Source organism: Macrotis lagotis, chromosome 6, assembly GCF_037893015.1.
Source record: "Macrotis lagotis isolate mMagLag1 chromosome 6, bilby.v1.9.chrom.fasta, whole genome shotgun sequence".
Lineage (NCBI taxonomy): Eukaryota > Metazoa > Chordata > Mammalia > Peramelemorphia > Peramelidae > Macrotis > Macrotis lagotis.
The window spans coordinates 19,841,756-19,852,354 of NC_133663.1; the positions used below are offsets into that span (position 1 = coordinate 19,841,756).

Sequence of the window (10,599 nt, forward strand, 5' to 3'; positions counted from 1 at the left end):
TTTTTATATTTATCCTGTAGATTTTTATATGGACTTGTCCTACCCTCCATTAGACTGTAAACACTCAGAGAAGAGGGTAGGTTGCCTAGTATAGTGGAGATGCTCTTCCAGTCCTCCCTTTGCCACACGTTCCCTCTATGAGCACTGGGACTGGAGCTCCTGGAACAGTCACCTTGCTGTCCCTCAGACTCTACAGCTCACAAACTGGCATAATTACCCCAGTCAGGGTCTATCATCATGAGTCCTCCATGAGAGGTTCTCTCTGCCCAGTCAGTGTAAGCCCTCCACCTCCCAAAACAACTCAGCTTAGTGGGAAGTTATTCCCAGTAACAAATCTTGATTGGCCTTTTCCTAATTTCCACATACTAAGACTGGATCTGCCTTCTGGACTCGGAGTTAACAAATCAAAGCCCTTGTGCTCCTGTCAGAGAGATACACAAGTGGGCCGCCATGCCCAACTTTTAGTTGCTTTTCCTAGGACACAGCCCCTTAACCAACTATGCTGACCGTCTGCAAATACCTTGATATTCTCTTTATGCTTCAGCAACCAGAAGAAAGCGAGATACTATAGGTTTACTGTGACCAGGTCAGAGTGCTCAGGAACCATCACTTCCTTATTTCTGAAGGCCTAGCCTCTCCAACCACTCTCCAAGACCTTCAGTGGTGTTGGGAATTTCCTCATCTAGGACATCTTCAGACACTTGACACGTACTAGCTGTATGACCTTGGGCAAGTCATTCAACCCTGATTGTCTTCCATCCAGAGCCATCTCCAGTCTCCCTGATCCATCTATGGCTACCACACCAGATGACTCTAGAGGATGAAGAGAGGCTGGTGACTTTACACAGCCCCCCCACCCCCCCCCACTCAAATCCAATTTGCATGCTTATCATGGCATCAGCTCCCTGATATGTTCTTCAGAATGAAGGAGAAACACCATTATCATCCCAATGGATGAAATCCCAAAGATATCACAGTCCCAGGCCTTCCCTAACTCTGGCTGCTATTCATGCAGCCCCAGATGGCTTTATTTTGACACATCACATATCAATTTATTTTGACACACCCTTCCAGAGTTCAAATCTGGCCCCAGGGACTTCCTAGCTGAGTAATCCCAGGTAAATCACTTAACCTGTTTGCCTCAGTTTCCTCACCTGTCAAATGAGTCAGAGAAAGGAATGCAGGATCTTTGCTAAGAAAACCCCAAAGGAAGTCATGAAGAGTGAAGATTGAAAAACAAATTCACACCAATGAATCATATTGAGCTTAGTCTACGGACTCCCTATTGTTGATGCTGTATCAGACAAATTATTTTCAAAGCACGCCTCCCCTTCTCAGATTTATGTCATTGATTTTTTTCAGTAGGTATTAATGCCCATTGAAATGCCCAGTCCAAAGCTGAGGAGCTCTTTGGGACCTGTTTTACAGTACAAGCACGTTACAACTGGAAATCACAAATTCAGTCCCTAACCCTTCAATGACAACATAGGGATTTGACTGCCTCCCTCCCCCTTGTTCATAGTTAAGCCAGAAGATCAGTGATTTAGAACTGATACACTGGTTAAAAAAAAAATGTGTTAGTCCAATGTCTAAAATCTACTCTTTGTTTTGTTTTTAGGTTTTTGCAAGGCAAATGGGGTGAAGTGGCTTGCCCAAGGCCACACAGCTAGGTCATTATTAAGTGTCTGAGGCCGGATTTGAACCCAGGGACTCCTGACTCCAAGGCCGGTGCTCTATTCACTGCCACCTAGCTGCCCCTAAAATCTCCTCTTAACATTGTCATGGACTCCTCTTGGCATTTTGGGTCTGCCTCTCAGGGTTTCAAAGGTAACCAGTTACACTGAAATGCATATTTGATATTTGATATTTGATCAATGATGTTTGATTGAAAAAACAAGTTCATACGGGTCCCCATATTCCCAAGGTTGAAATAATTAAAGCAATGGGCACAATGGTGAGGGCTGTAGTTCATATGGTGGCCGCCTCCAAGATGGGGGGGGGGGGGGATAAGAACTAACAAGGAAAAATGAGAAGGTTACCTGATAATATGATAATAGGTGTAAAAGGAACAGTTTGACCATTTCGTACGCAATCATCTTTTTTTCTATTCTGTTATGAAAATGTGTATTTCTTAAATTCAAAGTAAAAGAATTTAATTTAAAATCAAAAAAGAAAATTCACTGACGTTCTCCCCCACATACACACACATACTGAAGGAGTTGATGAAATTCAGTTCGAGATTCACATGGGATCTTGGATTTAAAGCAGGAAAGGATCTCAGAGGGGACCAAATCCCTCAAACCTGAGGCTGAGAAAGGCTCATGTGCTGGTCTCCCCCAGAGTCCCACAGAGATAGGGAGAGATTTGGACGCCGTCTTCTCTTTAGAAGGAGCATCAAGTTGTACCTGCTAGTTTTGCAGCTTCCTGTACAATCCTCTTTTTCCTATTCTAAGTCAGGAAAATGCTTGTTTGGTTTATTAAATTCGGAATAAAAGAATTTCATTTAAAATTTTAAAAAAAGAGAAAGAAAGGTCATTGCCACACACCCCCCCCCCATTCGAGATTCGCATGGGATCTTGGATTTAAAGCAGGAAAGGATCTCAGAGGGGACCAAACCCCCGGAACTGGGGGGCTGATGGTCGCCCCAAAGTCCCACAGAGATAGGGAGAGCCTTGGCCGCAGGACTTCTGGCTCCACGAGGCGAAGCCCCACGGGCAGCCTCGCAAGCCGGGCTCCAGTCCGGCCTCAGTTTCCCCGGGGGCGTGCTTTCGGTTTTGCCCGGGGGCGGCGGTGGATCCCGGGGGGCCGGCCGGGGCGGGGCGGGGCGGGGAGCGGGCCGGCCCGGCCGGGGCTCGGTCTCGGGATGAGTGAGATGGGCGGCCCGGGAAGCTAATCCGAAAGAGAGCCGGGCTCCGGCGGGCTCCGCGTGAGACCGAGAGGCTGATGTAGAGAAAGGCCGGCTTGGGAGAGAAAGAAGCGGGGCGAGGGGGAGGGGGGAAGAAGAGTCCGCGGCCCCAGGGGCCCCCGGAAAGTCCCGCCTGTCGCTCGCTATAAGAGGCCGCCCCCCGGCCACCTTCCACCAGACTCCCACCTGCACCGCCGCCTCCCGGCATGGCCCCGAGACCGGACACCAGCCTCGGACGTGAGTAGCCGGCGCCCCTCCGCCTCCCCTGCAGCCCCCGCCCAGGGCTAGGCAAAGGGGGCAGGGAGGGCCGGCGAGGGGGGCTGGGGGTGCGCTCTGGGAGAAGAGGGGCGCCCCGAGTCGGAGTGGCACAATTTCACCCTCACGCGACCTGGGGGTCTCGTTGCCCGGTTTTCTCATCTGTTCATGGAAAGGGAGTGGACGAACAGGACAGTGGGAAATGCTGCCCAGGAGAGAGGCAGCCGGGGCCCGGTCCTTAACTCGGCCGGGTCTCTCAATGTCTCTGGGCCTCAGTTTATCCAAGGGCAAAAAGGGGGCGCTGGACTCAGTGAGGTCCTCTGTGACCTTAGGATCAGGGGAAGACCGCTAGAGCCGGGCTCTGAAGCTCTGAGTTCAAATTTCCGTTCTCCTCCCTGCTTGCACCGGTCTGGGCGATGACGCCGCTCTGCTCCTTTTCAGAATCGGGTTGGGTGGAAAGTGGATGCCCATGAGGAGCTTTTCCCAGGCCAGGACTGAGGGGCCCCCGGTGACTAGATGACAAGGTTTGGCCTTCATTTTCGAAGAAGACCACGACTTCAGGGAGGGGGTGCCATGGCAAGCATGGGCTTTGAGTTTTGAGTGCAGGGAGGCTGTGCTAAGTCCCCAGCCTCACTTTGTCCTCCACAGCCATCTGGGTCCGGACGACTGGAGATGGCCCTGGATGCCAGGCAGTCAGGGTTAAGTGACTTGCCTAAGGTCACACAGCTAGTCGAGTGTTTGAGGGCAGATTCGAACTCCCGTCCTCCTGATTCCAAGGCCAGCGTTCTACCCACTGGGCCACTTAGCTGCCCATGTGTGACTAGATAGGGACCTTGCAAATCACAATCCTTTGGGTGGAGAGCCCAAGGAAGAAGAAAGACAGAACAAGAATGAAGTGACCTCACTCCAACTCCTGACTTGCCCTATGGTATAATACCCACAGGGATGGTACCCTCTGCTTGCGGCAAAGAATCTTTCTTTTTTTGGAGAAAACAAATTTAAAGACTAAGTTAGGGCTTGGAAGACCAGGATCGGGCTAGGAGAGAGAATAGAAAGGAGGCGAGAAATAGAAGGGGTGGCATGCTGGGTGGGTTGGGAGAACTGGAGGCCATGGCAAAGGAGATGACAGGAGTCAGGACAGGGATCTTCCGGGAGAGGGGGAGCAGTAAGGAAGGCATGAGAGAAACTTGGATCTTGGAGAAGGAAAGAAGATACGCTGCAGGTCCAAATCCCTCGTGGCTCCTAGAGAAGAGCAAAGAACAGCTTAAGGGGAACCTCCTTTCTTCCAGATATCGTCTCCATTGCCATACTTCTTGGCCTCACCCAAGTCAACTGGACCAAGAGCCTTCCTGTGACCCAGCCTGAACCAAATATGCACCAGTGTCTCCAAGGTTCCAAGAATCTGTTGGAGGCTGTAAGAGACACTCTTCAAAAGGTAAAACAAAGATTCTTTTCCTCTGTAACATTTTAAAGACTTGTTCATTCTTTTGAATTGTCAATTGCTAAAGGGGACAAAGTAATTTTTAGGTTTTTTTTTCAATTAAAATATTTATTTTTCTATTCTTTCCTGCCCTCACTGGGAAAAAAGGAAAACGAAAACTTTATAAGTAATAGACATAGTTAAGCAAAATACACTCCCACATTGACCATGGCCAGAAACGTCTTGTTTTGTTCCATGAGTCTGTCATCTCTCTGTGAGAATGTGGACAGCTTGCTTCCTCTTTGGTCCTAGAGAATGATTTTAGAGAATCATGGTTGGTCTTGCCTCTGATCAGAGTTCTTAAGTCTTGCAAAGTTGTATTTCTTTTAAGTTGCATGTAGCTGTTAGCTGGCATTTCATACACACACACACACACACACACACACACACACACACACTTAAAAAATTCTTTATTTTTTCCAATTATGTGTAAAAATAGTTTTTTTTGCAACATTCATTTTTGTAAGATTTTGAGTTCCACATTTTTCTCCCTTGCTCTTCTCCCTGCCAGAGAGAAATCTGATATGTCATCCATATACACCTACGTTAAACCTATTTCCACATTAGTCATGTTATGAAAGAAAAATCATAATAAGGGGGGGAATATGAGAGGGAAAAACACATAAAAATTGAAAAAATTAAAAATCGCATACTTTGGTCTGTGTTCAGACTCCATAGTTTAAAAAAAATAATCAAGTGATCATCATTAAAGGAGGGATTAGTGAATAGCAATAATGGATTAATTGCTTGATTAAATTGGCCAATAGGGATGCAGCTCGGTGGTGCAGTGGATAGAGCACTGACCCGGGAGTCAGGAGAACCTGAGTTCAAATCCGACCTCAGATCCTTAATAAGTACCTAGCTGTGTGATCTTGGACAAGTCATTTTGCCTTGCAAAAACCAATAAATAAATAAACTGGCCAAGAGGAGGGTGATCCTGAATTTCTATTAGTATTAGAAAGAGTGACAGGGTGTTAGCAATGTCTTGTGGTCAGTGACAGCATGGATAGGTAATTCAGAGCAGAAATTCTATTTTGCCCAGTTAACTTTTACATGGTCCTTCCCCTGCTGGCTTAGATTACAGCCTTAAACTAGGAGATCTCGAAAATGAAGTCAGTTTTGTTTTCCTCAAGTTCAGATATATCTGAGAAGGATCAGGGCATAGTGAAATGAGGGTAAACCTAAAAGAAAGGAAGCCCAAGGCCCAAATCTTACAGCCTGGGGCAACTCTCTCAAGAGGGTCTTAGAGACTCTCCAACTTTCAATTTGCAGCCTCCAGCTCCAGAGGGAATTTCCATAAAATTAAATTCCAAACCCTACCTCTTCCCCCACCTAGCCACTCACAAACTTCTAACCTTATATTCTGCTATTGACAACAGCTGGATTTCTCATTCTAAAGTACAAAAACAAATATCTTTTGGGGAGATACTGTTTACCCAAGATGCAGAAGAGTTGACAAGTCCATATGTGTCACAAATATTTTATTAAAACTTTCCTTGTCGCTTATTACATAAATACATTTCCATTTCACTCCCATGCCCCTTTAAACCTAGGCTTTCTCCTTTAATATTTTCTTGTGCATCACCAAGAGAAGCTGTCACTGAATCTAATCTGGACTGAAAATAATAACAGATATTTCTTCAGCACTGATGCGCCAAGCACTTTATGATTATTATCTCATTTCATCCTCACAACAATTCTGAGAGGTAGATGCTATCATTATTCCTATTTTATTGATGGGGAAACTAAAGAAGCAGAGCCTAAGAGACCTTCCCAGGATCATACAGTTAGGAAGTATCTGAGGTTTATTTGAACAGAATGGGACGTTTCTGGATATGGTCCATGTGGGAGTGTATGTTGCTTAACTGTGCCTATTATTTATAAAGTTTTTAGTTTTCCTTTCTTCCCCAGGGAGGGCAGGAAAGAATAGAAAATAAGTGTATTTTAATTAAAAAAAAAAACAAAAAATTACTTTGTCCCCTTTAGCAAGTGACATAATCCAATGCTTTATCCACTGTGCCTACTAGTGATGCTAACCAAGCTGAGAAACGTCATTTAAGAAGAGAAAATATTCTGATGGAATATATTATATATGCTTTGGTTTTCTCAAATTCAGGACAAGCCATTTTGTTTCCAGTTGTGAGGAAAATATGTTCTATGTGAAAGAGTTGTTGGTTCACACCACATAACAGTAATTGAGTTGAAAAGGCCCTAGTGTTTAGTCTCAGGTTGGTCATAGTCTTCACCTTATCAAAATCACCGGAACAAAATGCCAGAGTGGCTCACGGCTACCTGTGTAGCAAGGAGCAACAAACAGTGTATCTTTGAAAAGGAAGAAGTTGCTATCTGCCTCTTGGGTGTAAAACCCCTAGACAGTGTGATTTTGTTTGTTTGTTTGTTTATGGCAAAGTAATGGAGTTAAATGAATTGCCCAAGGTCACACAGATAGGTAATTATTAAGGTCTGAGGCCTGTGCTCTACCCACTGCACCACCTAGCTGCCCCAACAATGTGATCTTTAAGGTTCTTCCCGACTCTAAATGTATGATTGTACTCCAATCCCATAAAGTTACAAATGAATTGCCAATATGCTTCATTGGAGGGAATTTCCATAGCTGAAGTTCCCTACACACATGAGATCATAGGTCACCACAACAACAAAAAAAGTTAAAACAACCTTCACGTTTCCTTCTCTGAAAATTACACTTGCAAAAAAAAAATTGCCTGGAGTGGGGAAAGTTATTTGCCACAGGCAAGGATCCCAGAAGGGTGGGTTCCAAAGTGTGGTTTGTTAAAATGATTTCTGTGTCTATATAATGGAAAATATGACACTGAAAGAACAGTATCCAAAATGGTAGGAGCAAAGGGAAGTAGATATGATTGAAATGGGCTATTTCCTATCTTCTTGTGGCTGAACACGATTTTGAGGATGGAAGTCAGGGCAGCCAGATCTACCCGAGCTGGCCCCCCCATGACCTAGTTCCCTGACAGGCCCATGAAATTCTCCGGATGGGTCCTTTGAGAGGTTGGTCTACCTGCTACCTTTATTTCTATAGGCAAGACAAAAACTTGAACTCTACTCTTGTTCCTCGGAAGAAGTGGATCATGAAGACATCACTGAAGCCAGAACCAGCACAGTGAGGGCCTGCTTACCTTCAGAATTAACCAAGGTAGAAATTTGTCTTCTGTTTTCTTCTTCAAAAGAGTTTCATTTCTTACCCAGTGGAGCAAAGTTTGATCTCTCTACCATCTGCCTTCTCTGATTCTAGAATGAAAGTTGCCTGGTTTCCCCAGAGACACTTTTCATTAAGGTAAAACAGGAAACTCTCCTCTGTTGTGACCTTTTTTTAAAGTTCTTGGTGAATTTCTATTTCCTTAAACCTTATGTTCTGTTCTACAGAAATTGTGCCTTAATAGCATCTATGAGGATCTGCAGACCTATAAGGCTGAGTTTAATATGATCAAGGAAACTCTTGCAAAGGACCCTACAAGGCAGATTTCTCTGAACCAAAACATGTTGACTGCTATTGATGAGATGATGCAGGTAAAAAAAATCGCATTGCTTTTTTATCTACTTATATTACATGTCAGTCATTCAAAAAAGCATTTATTAAGCATGAATAGAAATTAAATTAAACTACTATTTTCCAAGCATTGTGTTAAACTCTGGGTTTACAAAGAAAAGTAGAGTTCCTTGCTCTCCAGAAACTTACAGCTGACCAGAGAACAGGGATCCTTGATTTATCAGTATCCACAAGCATTTATTGAATGATACCTAGCTATTTCCAGAATAATAGCAGATAGGAAGAAAATACTTCAAATGTTCTATCTTCATAAAATTCAATCCACCCAATGATCTTGTTCAGTTCTGTCAGTTTCCTTAACAAACATCCAAGCAGTGGTTTGCCATTTCCTTCTCCAGCTCATTTTGCAGATGAGGAAATTGAGGCAAAGAGAGTTAAGTGACTAGTAAGTGTTGAAGGTCAGATTTGAATCCAGGAAGAGGAGTCTTCCTGACTCCAGAACCAGGACTATCCACTGCCCCACCTATCTTCACTGGAGGAAGTACAACTTGTAAACAGATAAGATATCAGTGTGGTACTAAGGAAAGTCTGTGGAGTCAGAGGACCTGGGTTAGAATCTGATCTCTGAAACAACCTGTGCAACCACAGGCAAGTCTTCTGGCCATGGGCAAGTCACTCAAACACAGACCCGACATTCATTGTCTTCTCTCTGAGGAGACAAAGACTTCAAAGCGCTTGCAGTCGACTAGGAGGGAATACAACTTGTATGCCAACTCTCCCATTCGCTAGGGTCATCACCTCTCAAATTACCTTCCAAGGAAATGAAAGTAGCCTAGTTATGGGCATAGGCTTTCTTCCCCTTGGAGTGAGAGCTTAAAGAAGGTTGCCTTTATCTGCATCATGGCATAGGGTGGACACCTCATACGTGCTTTTCACTTGACTCAGGAAAACACAAAGTGCATCTATGAAGCCATTGCAAGTGGGAGAAAGAGTTAACCCTGGGGAAGAGCTGATTGGAGAAACCTCAGTCATAGAAGGTTATTAAAATAGACAGTTTTGATCAGTTACAGAATTAGATTTCGGTTATAAAGTCAGCACAATGGGAATGTATATATATATATATAAATGTATTGAGAATATATATAATATAGTATACATAAAATATAATAATATATAATATAATATATAATATGATATAAAAATAATTGAGAATTGCAGCAGATGCCATCGTCATTGGATTGTTCCTTTGTATCATCTAACTTCCAAGTGATGGTTTGCAAATGTGTTTCTAGAGAGTTTTCAAAGTTCTCTGATGCTCCTTGTCCCTGGGTAATATCTTCTCTTCTGTCTGACCCTCTGGTTGGAAGTCTGTTAGGGGACCAAGCTTGGGATTTGGTAAATCAATGAGGAGGTAGCATGGTGTGGGGGAAAGGGCAATGACTTAGAAGTCAAGGGAGTTAGCTTGAATGCTTGGTTCTGCCTTGTCTTATTATAGATATGCCTTGAGCCAGTCAATTCCTTTTTCTTGAATATATATATATATATATATATATATATACATATATATGAAATGAAGAGAGTTGGACTCAATGGCCTCATAGATTGCCTCCAGCTCTCCATCTCTGAGAAGTTAGAGGACCTCAATTGAGCAGCAGCTTTTCCCATTTCTCCTGATGACTGTTTTCATTTTAGAACATTCTATGGCATTCTCTCCTTACTCTCCTAGGCCCTGAATTTCAACAGTGCAAACATGCCTCTGACCTCTTTATCCAAAGAACCTGACTTTTACAAGACCAAAGTCAAGCTTTGTATCCTCCTTCATGCTTTTAAAGTCCGGGCTGTGACCATCAATAGAATGATGAGCTACTTGGCTGCTTCCTAAAGCGTTCATCACTGAGTGGCTTCAGGTCTTTAGGATAAGAGCAAAGCATAGATTCTGAAGATCATCATCATCATGGAAATTTCGTGATCTATTGACCAAAAGCAATTTTTATTGGAAATGGATCTGGGGAACTAGGGAAGAGATAGGATTGGTTAGAACCTATTTCATCTTAAGCTATTCTATTTATATTGCCTTTGTTTACATTCTCCATAGCACAGTCCATAAAGGACAAGGTCCTTCTCAATATAAACCATTCATTTAATCAGTGTACTTCACTAAGTTTATAATGGATGGAATCATCTTGGCTTTTTTGACCAAAATTACCAATGACTATGAATGTTCTGACTAAATATCATCCTCTTTCTCTTACTTTTATAGAAAAAAGCAAGTATTTATAAGCTATTTCTGTATCTAAATGTTGTCTGAAATGTGGAACACTTGAATGTATTCAGAAATATTTATTCAGAAATATTTATTTATGCCTTTTTAATTTCTGTGGAAGTATGTTGAAAATAATTTATATTTATTTATATTTATTCATGTATTTATTATCA

General features: G+C 43.3%; 1 protein-coding gene across 1 annotated transcript; it reads left to right on the plus strand.

Moving 5' to 3' along the window:
* Nucleotides 1–3,111: 3,111 nt before the first annotated feature.
* Nucleotides 3,112–10,045, plus strand: IL12A (interleukin 12A). Its single transcript, XM_074192720.1, has 6 exons — nucleotides 3,112–3,142; nucleotides 4,450–4,595; nucleotides 7,696–7,809; nucleotides 7,909–7,950; nucleotides 8,040–8,183; nucleotides 9,890–10,045. The coding sequence occupies exons 1-6, from the start codon at nucleotides 3,112–3,114 to the stop codon at nucleotides 10,043–10,045; spliced, it is 633 nt and encodes a 210-aa protein (XP_074048821.1).
* Nucleotides 10,046–10,599: the final 554 nt, after the last annotated feature.